The following is a 17,312-nucleotide window of genomic DNA, read 5'->3' on the forward strand; positions in this document are numbered from 1 at the left end:
GGACGTCACAAAACTTTGTGCATCTGCTTTTCATTTGACACCTTACACAAAATTTTGTGAGTAAATTGAAGAATGCAAAGATAGAGAAAAAAATTATTACCTCATTTTAATAATGATAAAAAATTTTAAAAATATTTTAATTTATATTTTGTTGTATTTCATTTATATTTAAATAACTGTCTAAATGAAACTTGATTAGTTCACAACATTTCACGAGAAATAATATTTTTTTTAGATAATAAGTGAAATGGAGAAGAAAAAAAAAGAAGAGAAAATGGAAAAAGAGGGTCATGAATAAAACAAATAAAATATAAAAAAACATTTTATTTAAAAGAAATTTAAAAGAATAAAAAATAAAAGTAAAAAGTTGAAAATATTTTTCTCTATTTATTTATGGTAGAAGAGAAAATAAAAAAAAATAATATAAAATCCTTTTTATATCAGTTTAAAAAAAATTAGCCTAAGAAATATATTTTTTTCTTAATATTTTTTTGTTATAGATAATTGCTTTAATGTTTTTACTTTTAAAGCTTAAAAAAACTACATCCTCTTAAATTTCTTTTTTTCAACCAACAAGTTGTTTGTTCTTGTGCTCATTCTTCTTAGGTAAGAACTTGGTTTCATTTTTAGATGGATAAAATTCTAATGGAGAGAAGAGACTCAACTAAAGTAGGTAATCAATTATTCTAACAAAGATAAGTCAACGAATATTTCACACTAATATTAAGATAACTTAAATTTTTTTTCTCAATAGCATAGCTCCCTTTAAATATTTAAATTAGACTAATTTCAGGGAGTTCATTCATGCATTTGGTGATATATTTACAACTATATTAAAAAAAAATTATATTTTCCTTTAACATATTTTTTTTCTTCTTATTTTCAATAATCCACCGGTCCAATACTAATATAAAATGCAGATGAGAGTTTACTAATTTACTACTAATTAAAAAAAATTTAATTACATAATTAGTCCCTAAATTATAATAAAAATTGAATTGGATTCTTCAATTATTAAAGTATTGAATTAAAAATCTTTAATTAAGATATTCAATTAAACTTTTAATTATAACTGAGACATCATTTGTATGATTAAGTATTAAGAAAATCGAGTTTCACAAACATCCACCCTGACCCAATGGCAGTAACAGTTCCAAGATGCGCTTGGCCTATTGCCTTTTTCCGACATTAATCTGTTTTCACTCCCCCAAACTCTTCTTCTTCTTTCTACTCCTTCTCACTTATCACGCACAAATTACACGAATCTAATGTACTTCACCCCAGGCCCTAACTCCCTTCTTCCCTAGCTAGGGTTTATCTCTCTCACTCATTCCCAACAAAATCCTACCCTTCCCCTCCCCAATCTTCATTCTCCCTCGCGATTCTTCCTTCAAACTGTGGTTTCGCAAGAATCCTTTCGCTCGCGGCAATTTCGATGATTCAAATATAAAAAGAGTAAGGGGAATTGCTTTCCTGTGTTTACAGAAAGCGGTTGCGAAATATGTATCACGCTTTCTCGAATGCATTTTATTTGGTATTTTGTTTCTTTAAATTCTTTTGTTCAAGAATTCGAATCTAATTTATCCGACTAGCTTAGTTGGATTTTTTTCTTCATGTTGTAACTTGTTTTTCTCTGAATTGTTTATTCACTTTATTGCTCATGTTATTGTTCAGGGAATCAATCTTCTATGCTCTGTTAGAAGCAGTGAAGGTTGGAATTTTGGTGTTAGTTTATTTCTGGTTTTAATTGAATGCAAAGTTCGCACTGGAAAGATGTATAATCAAGTGAATCGCGGTTCTCATTTTGGGCAGAGTTCTGTCCCTCCGCTGCTGCCACCACCGCCACCACCACCACCGCCATATCAGCAAGCTCCGCCACATTTCCATCAATTCCCACCATCTAACGTTGGTGGTCCTCAACCACCACCACCACCTAATATTGGGGGTCCACCGCCGCTGCCACCTCCTAACATTGGTGGTCCACCACCACCTCCACCGCCTCATAATGTTTATTTACCCGGATCTGTGCCTCCACCTCCTCCTACTTCGTCTTCCTCAGTTTCCTTGAACCTTGCTGTTCAAGGTTGGCATAATGTGATGCCAAATTCAGGACAATCGTATGCTGTCCCTTCTCAATTACACCATGTAAACACCATGGGGCCACAAACATCTTGGGCTCCAGCGCCACCAACTAGAGTATTGCCGCCGCCACCACCACCTCCCTCGGCTTCCCAAGGACATATTTTGTATAACCCTCCTTTCCATGGTCCTCCTCTGCAGTCCGGTGATGTTCAGAATCTGCATAATGCTCCTCCACCACCACCTCCTTCAGTGTATTTCCATTCAACTGTTGGGAATTACCACGTGCCTTCTGGTGTTCCCCCACCATTGCCATCATCTCCACCACCTGTTCTGCCGGCTCCACCGCCAGTAACGTCTGCATCTTCAAATGGTGCACGCACTGATGACACTCACTCTGTGAAGGTTTCTGGCTTGGAATCAAAGGCTGCAGAACTGGTTGACGGAGTTGTAGCTTCTCATCCGTCTGGTGTTGTGCCTGTACATGGTTCTGATTCTAATTGGGATGGTGCAAGTTGTAGAGAGGTTGCTGGTGCTGGCAGAGATGAGGATCTTCCCCCACCCAAGCCAACAGAAGAAAAAACTGTGCAGAAGATTGAAGCTTTGTGTCAGCTTATTGCTGAGAAGGGTGCTGATATCGAAGATAAAATTTGTCAAGATGAATTTCAGAATCCTGAATATGCATTTTTCATTGGTGGAGACCCGGGAACTGAAGCTGCAATTGCTCACACTTATTTCCTGTGGATGAAGAAGAAATATAATTTGGATACTCGATGGCATGAAAAGAGAAGACAATCAGATATAGTATACTCTTCAGGGGAACAGTATCGTCTGCATGTTACAACCGTGAGTGCCGATTCTGACATGGAAATGGAAGGTTAGTTTTATTTGTTACTTTATGATTCTGGCATTAAAAACTGATATTTAACAATTTTCACGTTTAGGTATTAAATTATGGTATCTCTTATTAAGTGTGCTCTCTGCTCTCTGCTGTTATATATTCTTAATATGTAAGTCTTTATAGTTGTATTGGATTTGGATGCTCTAAAGTGCAGGATGCACTTTTAGAAAGTAATTATGGTATCTCTTATTAAGTGTGCTCTCTGCTCTCTCCTGTTATATATTCTTAATATGTAAGTCTTTATAGTTGTATTGGATTTGGATGCTCTAAAGTGCAGGGTGCACTTTTATAAAATACCAGTACTTGGATAACAAATCATGGAAATGTGAGAACCCAAATCTTTATTTTTGCATCACTGTTTACCATTTGCACTTTAAAGAGTAAAGAAGACTGTTTAGTTGATATAATTTCTCTATTAGTAGCCTTCAGGTTGAATATCTGAACTGTTCTATTCTGATATCATGTACTCTACTAAGTTTATGTAACATAATAGGAAAGAGAAGTGTGTGTGTGTTGGTTGGGATTTTGAGAACCCAAATCTTTATTTTTGTCACAGGTTACCACTTGCACTTTAAAGTGTAGAGAAGATATATATATATATAGAGAGAGAGAGAACAGGGATTTGTATTATTGAAGAAGAAGAAAATACAAAGCCACTGAGATCTCTTACAAGAGCAGTATTTATACTGCTAAGATTCACTTGTAACTGCAATCTAACTGTTAACTGACTACAGTTGAAAAACTAACCAGAGTTAGTTATTCATATACACTTACACCCCCCTGCAAACTCAATGGGGCTGAGAAACCAAAGTTAGCTCAGCGACATTGAGTTTGCTTGGTGAGGACCTTTTCTCTTACAAAAAACACATCCAACTCCATGTGTTTGGTTCTAGCATGTAGAACTGGGTTATGAGCTAGCTGCACTGCACTTGAATTGTCACAAAGCACTATAGGAGTAGTATGAGGAAATGCAAGTACCTGGAGGAGAGTCTGAATCCAGGGAATATCAGCTGTGGCAGCAGCTAAACTTCTATGTTCTGCTTCAGTGCTGGACCTGGAAACCACTTTCTGCTTTCTGGACCACCAAGTTACTAAGTTAAGACCAACACACACTGCTGCACCAGAAGTAGATTGTCTTTCATCTGGGTCTGAAGCCCAGTCAGTCACAAAATCCTCTAATGGAAAGGTGTGATTAAGAGAAGCATGATACAAAATAAGACCAGAATAGAGAGCACCTTTAAGATACCTTAAAATTCTCTTTATTGCTGTCCAATGGGATTCAAGAGGAGAAGCCATAAATTGGCATAATTTGTTAACAGCAAAACTAAGTTCAGGATGAGTGATAGTTACATACTGCAGAGCTCCAACAACAGATCTGTAAAATGAAGGATCTGCAGTAAATCAGACCCATGTTTGGAAAGCCTGCAGCTTGAGTTCATGGGTGAAGAAATGGGCTTTGCTTCCAAAATATTTGTCTTTTGCAACATATAACGTACTTAGACTGAGTCATTAAAAGTGCTCCACTGGATAATGAATGAACTTCAATCCCCAAAAAATAGTCTAGAGAACCCAGCTGTTTGAGAGAGAATGAGGCATTGAGTTGCTGAATTAACTTCTAAACCTATGAAGATGAATTTCCAGTTATAATAATATCATCCACATTTACTAAAATGTAGGTAATAGTAGAGGAAGTCTTGTAAATGAATAAAGAAGGGTCACATTTGCTTTCAGTGAACCCAAACTTCAGTAAAGTAGCTTTGAGTCTCTCAAACCAAGCTCTAGGAGCTTGTTTGAGCCCATGAATTGCTTTATTCAGCTTACGCACAAGGAATTTATCAGAATACTCAAAACCTGGACGTTTTGTCATGTAAACTTCTTCCTCTAACAGCCCATTAAGAAAGGCATTATTTACATCCAACTGCTGCAAGGGCCACTTGTGAGTGATGGCAAGAGTTAAAATCACCCTAGTCGTCACTGGTTTAATCACTGGAGAAAATGTCTCATGAAAATCAAATCCAAACTTTTGATTAAAGCCTTTAGCCACTAATCTGGCTTTGTACCTATTGATACTTCCATCTGAGTTTTCCTTAACTCTGAAGACCCACCTACACCCAATTGCATTTCTTGGCTATGCATCCCTTCCTCTTTCTTTTTGGGATCATGCCTTTCAAACGGTTGTGTATCTAATCAATCGCTTGCCATCAGCCTATGAGCGATCCCCAATTCTGACATAAAGGAAGAGAAAACTCAAATTCCCCTTCCCAATCTGTTTGAATAGCTTTAATCTTTTTGTTAAATTGCAATTCAACAAGTGACTTGAATTGTTTAAAAACAGATAAAGCATCAGATTTATTCTTTAGAAAATATATCCAAGTAAACCTTGAATAAGCATCTACAAATGACATATAATATCAAAATTGACAATGAGAATTCATAGGAGCAGGACCCCACAGATCACTGTATATTAATTCCAAAGGAGAATTATACAGTTTGAGAAAGCTTAGAGGGAAATCTATGAATCTTGCCCATACAACAAGCAGAACAGAAGGACTGTTCATCCTTTACAGGAAATTTGAAATTACAATGATTAAGTACTAGCTTTGAAGTCTGAGAATTCAGGTGACCTAGCCTAAGGTGCCATATATATAGAGTTAGGCACTGTATTATTACAACCAACAGAAGAAACAGTGTTTACACAGGCTGAAGAAGACACAGCAGAGCAGAATTCAAGATTGGGAAACTGATACAAGCCATCAGGTCCAACATCTCCTTGTAGAAGGATTTTTTGGAATCCTGAGATTTAACAAAGCAACGATTAGCATGAAATTCAAAGAAAACATGATTACCTTTGGCAAATTTACTTACACTAATCAGATTCTTAGTGATTTGAGGAACAAGCATAGTTGTCAATACCGGCGTAGTGGAGCGGAGCGGTCGATCCCAAAAGTGGGATAGCGGGATGACCGCTATTATAATGTTTTTTTTATATATGTTAAATAATTAATAATATATATATATATATATATATATATATATATAAGTTTTTAATATTATAAAATTATGATATTATTATATTTATTTAATATTATGTCTATATTATTTAATTATTAACATTATTATTATATATTCATATTGTTCGGCTACAATTTAACTAGATATGTTAAACTTTAAAACAAAAATATAAATATATAAATAATTAATAATATATATATATGTTCAATATATATATATATATATATATATATATAAGTTTTTAATATTATAAAATTATGATATTATTATATTTATTTAATATTATTTCTATATTATTTAATTATTAACATTATTATTATATATTAATATTGTTTGCCTCTACATAAGCCAACCCTAGTGGTATATATGTTTTTTTTTTGCTGAATCCCCTAATGGTATATTAAAATGTGAATTTACTGTATACACATGGTAGATAATTGTTAAGGCAGGACAATTTTGGGAGATGTGGAGATAAATAGTTGGTGGAGCGCGCGGGTACAACTTCGTCAAGTGAGATCTGATATCGAGGGTTTCTTAGCAACACAGAACAGAGCAGAAGAAGCAACACAGAGCCCTCTCTCTCTCCCTCCCTCCCTCCCTCTCTCTCTCTCTCTGGGAAGAACAAAGCAGAAGAAGCAACACAGAACAGAACCACCGAACCCACTCAGAACCACCAGTGCTTCGAAGTAGCGGCGCGAAAAACTGCTCCGCAACCCGCGCCGCTCCGCCACGACCCGAAACCGCGCTGCTACACACGTCCGACGCAGATGGGTGCCGCTCCGCTCTGCCCCGCCGCTATAGCGGCCGCTACGGCCGCTATTGACAACTATGGTAACAAGAAGCATGTTTTTAAGAATAAGTTTGACATTAGGACTGAAAGGGGAAACACAATTGGAATGGCCAAGAGGCTGAGATATTCAGACCTTGTCCATTACCAATGAAGATCTGATCTGGACCCTCAAAAGGAGTAGTTTGTTGGATATTCTGTGAGTTATTGGTCACATGAAAGGATGCTCCAGAATCTGGAAACCAAGATGATGAAGCATTGGAGTCAGAATTTGCCACCATAGCTTGTGGAGGCAAGGAATTAGTACTCTGAGAATTATGATGCTGATTTTGACTTTGCTGAGAACTCCAATTGGAATTAGAAGAATTGTTCCTGTTGTTGTTTTGATTACAATTGTTGTTACTCCCATAATTGCTATTGTTACCACCATTGGCAGCTTGATACTAAGGATTGAATCTATTATAGCAAGTCAGAGCTGTGTGATTATACTTGAAACAAACTTGACACTGGACAGAGCTCCGACCACCATGATCACCACCGCGGTTGAAGCCACCACCTCCACAGCCATTACGACCACCAAAACCTTGCAAATATGAAGATTACTTATTCATGTACACAACATTGGTGTCTGAGTATGAATTTGAGTTGCCATTATCAGTAGAATGTGATGAACTTGCTTAAGTGAGATTAACTGTTGGCGTGAAGGAATTACTCGAAGATTCGAGTCTGGTATATTTGCGAAGCCGCAGCTCCTGCGCAAGAATGTATCCTTCAGCCTCTTCAATGGTGATTTGATGAATGCGACTTTCGATTTGAGCAATGACAGAATCAAACTCCCTAGGAAGACCTTCAAGAATTGAATCCATGTGTTCATGATAAGTACCAGCATATCTGATAGATGCAAGCTCATCGATGAGAACCTTAATGCAAGAAAGGAAATTCGAAACATGATGATTGTCAAGAGTAATGTGACGAAGTACCGACCGAAGCTGACGAGCCTTCATCCTAGTCTGATGATGAAAATATGCGTGGATCTTGTCCCATACTTGATAGGAATGAGTCAATCCAAGAACACGAGTTCGATAGAGTAGATTGAAGGCAAACAAGCAGAAATTTATCTTGCTTCTGCCACTACGAAAACAAAGGATGGACAAAGTCAAGATCATGATCTGCATCAGAAAGATATTGCAGTTTCCTGAGTAAAAAATTCTTTTCATTCAACTTTTCGGTGATTTGATGCGAAAGATTTGTGGTAACTGAAGAAACTGGAACATCTCGATTCATCGGAAACGAATTGATTGGAATCGCGCCGAAGTTGTTCGGAATCGGACCAGAATTGATCAGAATTTCAGAGTAGAATGGAATGTTAGAGTTAACCGGAATCTTGTCGGTCAGAATTTCACCAGTCAGAACTGCACCCGCGCAGGTGTTAACCGGAGTGGCACCATTGCACCAGGATTTGCGGAAGCCATGAAAATGGATCGGATAGCTCTGATTACCATGTAGAGAAGATGTATATAGAGAGAGAGAACATGGATTTGTATTATTGAAGAAGAAAATACAAAGCCACTGAGATCTCTTACAAGAGCAGTATTTATGCTGCTGAGATTCAGTTGTAACTGCAATCTAACTAAAGCTAACTGTTAACTGGCAACAATTGAAAAACTAACCAGAGTTAGTTATTCATATACACTTACATAAAGAGTAAAGACTGTTCACTTGATATAATGTTTCTATCAGTAGTCAAGGTTGAATATCTCAGCTGTTCTATTCTGATATCCTCTTCTTTACTATGTCTATGTTGCAGAATAGGACAGAAAAAAGTGTGTGTTGGGCCGGTGGTGGGGGGTGGGGTAGTGGGTTATTAATTTTGTTTTTATTGGACAGGTTGTTATGTATTGTTTTGGATAATAACTGGTTGCTTGGCTAGGAGAGAACAGGAGTGGCAAAAACTAGTCTCCTAATACTTATTTGGATTACTTTGCAATTTTTATTTGATAAATACTTCAAACAATGAAACAGATAAAAATTCATTTTAGATGTTGAGTCTGATCTGCTTTATTTTATTTCTCAATGGATGGGTTAAGATGATATCACACTTTCTGACAAGGACCAAGGTTCAAATTATGCCACTGAAGTCCTAACTCATGGACATAATCGGGATGATGAAGTGTTTAGCATGAATAAGAATATAAAGCAGCTGCAGAATTTAACAGAGAATGACCCTGCCAAGGACATCTCATCCTGCAGTGCATCATACTTTGGATCCCTGGGAGCCAGCAAACAGGATGGAGGTAAATTTGGTATTTAATTTATAGTGTTTGATAAGTTTCTCACTTTAAATACTGAATTTGACTTGACAGTTTGAGGATTGACTTGAGAAACTTTAAAATAGACTTATAGAAATTAGACAGAAGTCCTGTAAATTTGATTGAGTGGGAGCACTCAACATCCTTGATGTTTAGGGGCTTAAAAGCATAAATAAATTTTATATTTACTCAAACAGTGATAAGGAATTGAACTTTTTAGTACAACTCTAATCTTTCCACTGATACATTAACTCCCATAAGTTTGAATGATGTTTTAATGTTTTTCACTATTTCCAACAGATTTTATGCGGTGCACGGATTGCAGTAATTATTCATACTACAAAATTTCATCTAATATCCACTTTAGGATTTTGTTTTGTCAATTTGTTTCATTTCATTAAATAATTTCAATAAGTTTGAAGTGATTAACCATATTTCTTTTTATATAATTGAAAAAGAGGATAGGTGTGGCAAGTCATTGTTCAGGATCATTGCATGTGGAATACATTCAGAAGGAATTACTTTTTATCTCGTTTTTGACGTAGCCCTATCAGAATTCAGAAGTGGTAGAATATTAAGAGAGTCCACTCTGTTATTTGATGTCAAATTCATTCTAGGGTTAACTCTCTAATATATGGCTTTATACAAAGACTTTGTTAGTGTTAATAAGTCTCTCTAATAAATACAGGACCAGAGATTTTATCTGAATCAGAGCACATCAAATCTGTAAGATCTGTTACCAAGGTTTGTAGTCCTGTGAATGACTCCACTAAAGTGGCTGAATTACCCCTGGGTGCAGCTTTGGAGAAATCTACAGCTCCTGTAGATGATGATTTCACACGTACCGGTACTTCTGATCACAATGAAACCACTACTACTGATAGAGATTCTGGGCTACTCATTAGTAGTGGCAGCCCAATAAGACTTCTTCAAGATTATGCTTCTGATGACACTTCAGATAATGAAGATGAAGGCAATGCTGCGGATGCTAATGTTTTCACGGTCTCAGGAGGTGCTGACACTGGTGTTTCAGCTGCACGTAAAGATTCTGGGAGTTATATGGAGACTGATATCGGATCTAAGATTCCTTCCAGTGCCCAAAAGGGGTTTGGACCGCTCTCCAGAAAATCGCAGGATGATTCAGAAATAGCTCCACATTTATTACGAGAGTCTAAGGAAACCCGTTACCGTAAAAAATCTGTCTCACGTTGGTCTAGTGAGCATAACCTCAAAAATCAGGTGTCTGCTTTAAAGGGCAAAGATGGATTAGAGAGTACTGGCATTGACAGTGGTAGTAAAAGTGGTAATGCTGAAAAGGAAGATGAGGGGAAAACCTCAAAGTTGGAACCAAATTTTCTGAAAGTTGATGAATTCGGGAGACATCTCAAAGAAGGTCTTACAGATAGTGACTCTGATGATTCACGCTATCATCAGACAAGCAGACTAAACAAAAGAGATAGAAGCTGGAGTCGCAGCCGGTCTCCTCCAGGCAGGAGGAGTAGGAGGAATAGGAGGAGTCCCTGCAGGAGAAGGGATAAAAGAAACAGGTCTCGCAGGTATGTACCACTATTGTGCATTGTAGGATGTCCCTATGAATCTTGTCCCCAAACAAACAATTTTTATCAGTATGCACTATTCTTCCTTTCCTAGGTTATTTGTTGTATGGATTGAACATAAAACCTCCTGCTAATGAGATTTATTATCTTTTTTTTACATTTTGAATCTTGGTTTTTGATATCTTAAATTATCTCTCTAAAGAAATACCATATAGAATTTTCAATTTTTTTTTTGTTTCAGCTGGTCTCCCTGGCACCGAAGAAGTAGGAGTAGGTCTCCAATCTCAAGACGTTCAGGTGACTTTCGTGGTGAGAATGTGAAAAGGGACAAGGATCAGTGCTTGGACTTCCTTCGAGGAAAGTGCTATCGAGGAGCATCTTGCAAGTACATTCACAATGAATCTGACATGAATGCTACTTCAAGGCGCTATAGGAATAAACATGATCTGGAAGCCAGTTCTCGTGCAAAAGAATCTAAGATTAATGGAGACATGAAGAGTATTTCTTCTAAAGTGTTGGATAATGAGCGTGATGGATTCAGAAGTCAGGATGTGAATCTTTTCCAGAATGTAACTAGCCAGGAAGTAATGAAGAAAAAAGAAGATTCAGGAAGGCATGCTGTTGCATCAACTACCATTCATCTTGATGGTCAATCAGTTAATATCAATCTAAGTAAATCTGAATGTAGCAGAGAGGTTGCTCCTGAAAAGCTGGAAACCATAGTAGTGAGGGAGGAACCTAAGACTTTAATCCTTAAAAATGATGGTTTGAAAGCAGGGGATTCTCATCAGCAACACTTAGTTGATGGTTTTCACCCTGAAGCTTTAGGCAGTGGTGATGCTTCTAAACCATCTGGTACATATAAAGATGTCATTCCCTCAGAAGATGGTTCATTTGTTCGGCAAATGCAATTCAATGTTTCTGCTGTTGGAATTCCAGAACATTCTGGGTACATGTCTCAGCATGTGAATGCATCCTTTGTGACTGATTCATCACCTGATAAAAGATCAATTGTTTCTGCTAGTGTTAATGAAGCTCCTGGTAGTGAACTGTTACCATTGTTGTCATCAACTCAGCAACAGTCAGCCACTAGTTCTGTTGGGCAATGTGTCACATCAGAGCAGCCTTCATTGCACTCTGAGGCTTTTGAAGAGTTACCTCCACAGAGTGGTTCTTCTGGGGAATTACCGCTTCATACTTACCAGTTGCCAGCTTCTGCTGTTTCACATTTCCAGGGTGAAAATCCTGTGCATATGCCACAAATTTCAAGGCAGTATGGTGCAATGCAACAAAGTCAATTCTTTCCTTTCCAATCCACTACGAGAGAAAAGTTTGAACCTTACCCAGCTCCATTACACATGCAGAATGCTCACTTCAATGTACCACCTAATAGCTCTTGGACATCCTTGCCACTGCCACCACCACCGCCACCAGGCCCACCACCAAGAGCGGTGTATAATTCCAGTTTAAACTCAGGAGTTGTAAAATCATATATTTCTTCTGAATTCAATCAGAGTCAATTGCATTCAAGAACTGACTTTGTTTCTCAGACTTCCATGAAGTCTGGGTTACCAACTGGTTCTCAGAATTCTGAATTTCAGGATCAAGCATACCCTCCAATGCAGGATCATTCACTAATTTTCATGCTTACAGAACCTTTCTCTCCAAAGCATCTCCCTCAGGGGAACCCAGCTAGTCAATTGCCTTCAGGCTCTAATCTCAATAGAGATGATTTTCATAATCAACTTCCTATGCAGGATTCAAAATTTTCAAGTACCACATCATTTGGGAGCCTGCAGCCTCAATCAAATCAATTTTCCTGGAAGTTGGATGTGAACAGACTACAACCTACTCTGGGTGGCAAGTTGCCTCCAGAAGGACATCTTATGACATCTTCCCACATCGATTCATTATCACAGAAGCAACAACCAATGTATAATTTTCAATGTTCTGTATCCGAGGCTAATTTGGGTGTGCCTGGGGAGACTGTTACTGTTTCAAGATATCCATCTGATTTTCTGGATAGCAATCATTCAACTTCTCTTCCATCTTTTGGGGGATCAAGAATATCTGCTCACTATAATCCTTATGCATCAACCTTTGAGAAACCACTAAGTTCCAAATTCAGTTCAAGTATTTATAGACAGGAAGATGAAATAATCCATGGTAACAATTATGCTTCTTCTAGATTGAACCATACTCCTGTAAATGGGGAAGGTGATGGTGTGGTTGGATTAAGACAGTCAGCTTCCTCATCAAAATCAGCTAGAGCTCTTGGTCAGATTTTACCTAGGTCTGGTGGTGACCAATATGACCCGATTTTTGACAGCATTGAACCATCATCCTCTTCTCTGAAAAAAATTGATTTTGATCAGAAGAAGGAAGTTACAGGTGAATCCAACATCAGCCTAAGGCCCAAAAGTTCTTACATGTCTTTGGACTCGGATGAGAAGAACAAGCAGGAGGAGGTTGGGGCTGTTGCCTCTACCACTTCTCAAAATATTGATGAATATGGTGAAACAGCAGATGCAGAAGTTGGTGCTGTTGAAAATGAGAGCCTAAGTGATGATGTGGATGTTGCAAAACTGACTTCAGGGGAGGTTGAGATTAATCAGGTCAAGTCTCCTGGGAAAAGAAAAAAGAGTAAGGATTCCAGATCAATGAAATTGTTCAAAGTTTCCATTGCAAACTTTGTAAAGGAGGTTTTGAAACCATCATGGCGGCAAGGTAATATGAGTAAGGTGGCTTTCAAAACCATTGTGAAAAAGACTGTGGATAAAGTGTCAGGAGCCATGAAAGGCCACCGTGTACCCAAGTCCCAAACGAAGATAAGTCAATATATTGATTCATCACAGCGAAAGTTGACTAAACTTGTGATGGTAATTGATTTTCTCATCACTTATTATTTGTGTTTTTTTCCCTCATCAAAGCTAAACATAGCTGCTATGTGTTTAGTTCTGTTTGTTTGCATCCCTACCTAAAGCTGTGCTGAGAATTAATAAAGGTTTATAGACAAATCTGTCACTGACAAAATGATGCGAGGCTTGATGCAGAGACTTGCCTTTTTGTCTTGAAATATAAGTGTATTTAAATGAAAAAGAAGAATGCTTTGTAACTTGTTTGAAAGGGCCAGTACTGTGATTTTAACTGCATTTTGAATGTTTCCTTCAGTGATTTTAACTGAAAATTTGTTTCTATGCTGAACTGTGTTACTTACTGGTTACATAGATCCAACACTCCAGATAGTTTTGTCTACATCTGTCTGTAAGACAGGTTTTAGTGTTCTATTGAACTTCATCAGTGAACTATCTTCCAATGATTTTTATATGCAAGGAAATACCTTTTTCTTTTATTTTTAATAAAGGAGTTGGAGATGGGAAGCATTATATAAGAATTGTTTTACCAAAACATTATAGATTTCTTGTCAGAATAGGAAAGTTGATTTAAGGATAACAATATGCCCTAAGCGTTAATATTCAAATTGCTTTTAGTGATGTTCCATTCCGTACATTTTCTGCAGGGTTATGTTGACAAGTATGTCAAGGTATGAAAGTGAAGTATGCAAATGTTTCTCCAACATTAAATGTCAATATAGGTGCATCATTTCAACAGGAAACATCGATGCTTCCCTGGAGTTGTCTCCTCTCAATTAAAGGCATACTAGGTAGGTGCGAGAATGATTGATCAACATTCAAGTTCCTCAAGTTTTGGTCGTCCCCAATATGTATGTATTGTATTTTCTACTTGTTATTCTTTGTGATTTGCTTTTAATTTATAGTTTCCACCTCATGTTATATAATAGCATTTTGAAGTAGTTTACCCGTGAATATTGCAAAGTTGGAATTAGTTCTCTTTTTATTGTTTTTATAAGCTAATAATAACTAGAACGAATTGCAAGTAAAAAAAAATACTAAAAGAAAACAGTAATCTTTTTTTTTTTTTGGTGCGTTATTGTTTTCTTTTTAAATGTTCCAAATCATCTCGTGGGTTGGTAGAGACTAAGAAGTTTGTCTTTACTAGTGACCTCATCAAATATCTTCTGCGAACCGAACCATGGAAATGAAGAAGCTTTTCTTGCAGAGATGCTGTTAATCAAATTTGTTTTTAATCGTGGAGGATTGATGATGCATTATTATATTCTGATGAATTAAAATGCAAATTGACCTTGGTCTTTTATTTTATTATATATTTGAATTGAAGCAAGTCCCCCCAACGGCAGAAATCCAGGCTACCACCTGATCTTGTTACGTAAGTGACAATATCTTACTGGTTTTTGTATAGTGCACAAGAGTTTGTGTGAAAATTTCTCAAAAGGAAATATTTCTTGTAAACTGTTAGGGTATTGAATATCCCTAACAGCAGAGAAAACAAGAGAAACATAAAATAGAAGAATATACGAAAAATACTGGGAGCAAACTGAATTTATTCAAGAAGGAAACCTTCTTTCAAGGGAAAACCCTTTACAATTTCTAATTCTTCTCTACCCCTTTCCTCTAATGAGAATACTCTTATTTATAATATCCTAATCCAACTAATTGATAAAGATAGAATAATAAAGATTAGATGATAGAATAATAAAGATAAAGATAGAATAATAAAGATAGATGGCCCTAAAGATTAAACTAATAACTAATTCGATCCTATCTCCCGTGTAGGAGTTTTCTTCCTTCTAGAATAGACCCTTCAGATAACTAGTCTATCTTGAGATCTAACATAAATTGTATTCTTTAAGGTCAATTTTCTTCCTTACGAGGGTTTTTTAGATTAATTTTAGTTTTTAGTCACTACCCAATAAAGAAATCTTAGTTTGGAGTCTGAAATTGTCTCTCTCGTGTGCTTTCCAATGTGTTTGGAGTGGAGGGAAGGGAACTAAAATTAGGGGTGGCAATGCGGGATGGAATGGGTCAGCCTGCCCAACCCATCTCAAAATAGCGGGGCTGGTTAGGTACTTAAGCCCAGCAGGTGACTCTGCCAACCCGGTGGGCCACAGGTGGGGAGGGACAGGTTGGTTCACCGACCCATTGGTCATTTTTAAAAAAATAATATTATGTTATTAATTTTATGTATGTTAAAATTTATAAAATTAGAAATCTATTCTCAAACATATATATATATATATATATATATATATATATATATATATATATATATATATATATATATATATATATATATATATATATATATATATATATATATATATATATATTATCACTTAGCTTGGGAGCTTTTAATTAAAGACAATTGTAATTGCTTTGATGGCTAGAAAGTTGGTGTCATATGAACGAAGTGGAGGTAGCAAATTTATGAACTTTATTTGTGATCTTCTATATTGTTGACATAGAGCTGGTCACATTGTATTTCTTTTGGAACCTTGATTTTACATGTGTACATATTATACATATATGGGCTCGGGTTGGTTAAATTAGATTCATACTGATTAGAGGGGGTAAATGATGTGTTATTTTATCTTGTGTAATGTTTTATTATGTATAAAATAAAATGGCTGAAAGTGTCTTGCAAAAGTTGCAAAAGTTATAAACTTAGTATAATTAAAAATATATTTTTCAAATGAAAGGAAAGGCATATACTAAAAAAACTTCAATTTCCTTTTCAAATTTGGCGGGCTATCTCGTCGGTCTGCCAAATCCACCTCTAAGCGGGATGGGTCAAAATGTCTAAATTGTTTCTGGTGGACTGAAGGCGGATTGGGCTACAATGGATTGAGCGAACCCGCACTGTCATTCATACGAAAATTTAAAACTTTTAAATATATATATATATATATATATATATATATATATATATATATATATATATATATATATATATATATATATATATATATATATATATATATATATGTATGTATGTATAATAATAATAATGTTAGCATTGAACATCTTTTTTATTGGACAAAAAAATCATTATTTCTTGATTTAAACCAGTTTAAATTAAAGGACAATAATGTCATTTTATATTTTAAAAAATAAAAACAAATTAAATCCCTTTTTTTTTTTTCCCCTTTTTCCATGTGCCTCCCCTATCGATCTCTGTTGCGGTTCTTTCTGCGTTGGGGGTGCAAGAATTGGATTGTAGGTCAATTGGAAACTAATGCTTAGTTTATTGGGGTGGAGGAGTTGACGGTCAATTGGAGATTAATTTTTGGTTTATATGGTGCAGCAATTGAAGATCAATTGAAGAGTTGCATTAACCACAGTAATTGGGTTTCTCGGATCTGTTTTTGGAATCATTTGTGGAGGCATTTTTGTTCTCCATAGTAGCCTTATGGAAATTAAATTGCCCCCTACCCAGCACAGCAGCAACAAGAAGAAAGCAGGAGAAAACTAGAAAGACATGTTTTTTACTGAAAAAGAAAAATAGAATTTGGGTAATTCTATTCGTGTTTGCGTGACAGTGAGTACAATATGCACTTGACAAAAAAAAAAAAAAGTTTCCTTCTTCTATATGCGCCATTGCTGGGAAAGAGAGTTGCTGTGGTGCAACACAAGGAGTGATCGAGGGAAAGAGGAAAGGTAAATTTGAATCATTTTCATTTTTTTAAAAATAAAATAAAATAAAATTACATAATTGTCCTTTAACCTATATTAATTTAAAGAGAGAAAAGTGATTTTTTTTTTCCAACAGAAAAGTTTTCAATGCTAACA

The 17,312-nt window shown here is 36.2% G+C and overlaps 1 protein-coding gene across 1 annotated transcript; it reads left to right on the top strand.

Annotated features, from left to right (window-relative positions):
* Window positions 1–1,121: 1,121 nt before the first annotated feature.
* On the top strand, window positions 1,122–14,480 carry LOC102668322 (serine/arginine repetitive matrix protein 2). The gene is made up of 6 exons (XM_006578463.4): window positions 1,122–1,455; window positions 1,675–2,956; window positions 8,867–9,073; window positions 9,777–10,644; window positions 10,886–13,523; window positions 14,165–14,480. The coding sequence occupies exons 2-6, from the start codon at window positions 1,774–1,776 to the stop codon at window positions 14,192–14,194; spliced, it is 4,926 nt and encodes a 1,641-aa protein (XP_006578526.1). The 5' UTR covers window positions 1,122–1,455; window positions 1,675–1,773; the 3' UTR covers window positions 14,195–14,480.
* The last annotated feature ends 2,832 nt before the right edge of the window (window positions 14,481–17,312 follow it).

Source organism: Glycine max, chromosome 4, assembly GCF_000004515.6.
Source record: "Glycine max cultivar Williams 82 chromosome 4, Glycine_max_v4.0, whole genome shotgun sequence".
Classification (NCBI taxonomy): Eukaryota; Viridiplantae; Streptophyta; class Magnoliopsida; order Fabales; family Fabaceae; genus Glycine; species Glycine max.

Excerpts from the sequence above, each read along its gene's own strand:
- LOC102668322 (XM_006578463.4), top strand. The coding sequence starts at position 1,774 with ATGTATAATCAAGTGAATCGCGGTTCTCATTTTGGGCAGAGTTCTGTC. Across the intron at positions 2,957-8,866 it reads TTCTGACATGGAAATGGAAG|ATGATATCACACTTTCTGAC; the intron begins GTTAGTTTTATT and ends GGATGGGTTAAG. Across the intron at positions 9,074-9,776 it reads AGCCAGCAAACAGGATGGAG|GACCAGAGATTTTATCTGAA; the intron begins GTAAATTTGGTA and ends TAATAAATACAG.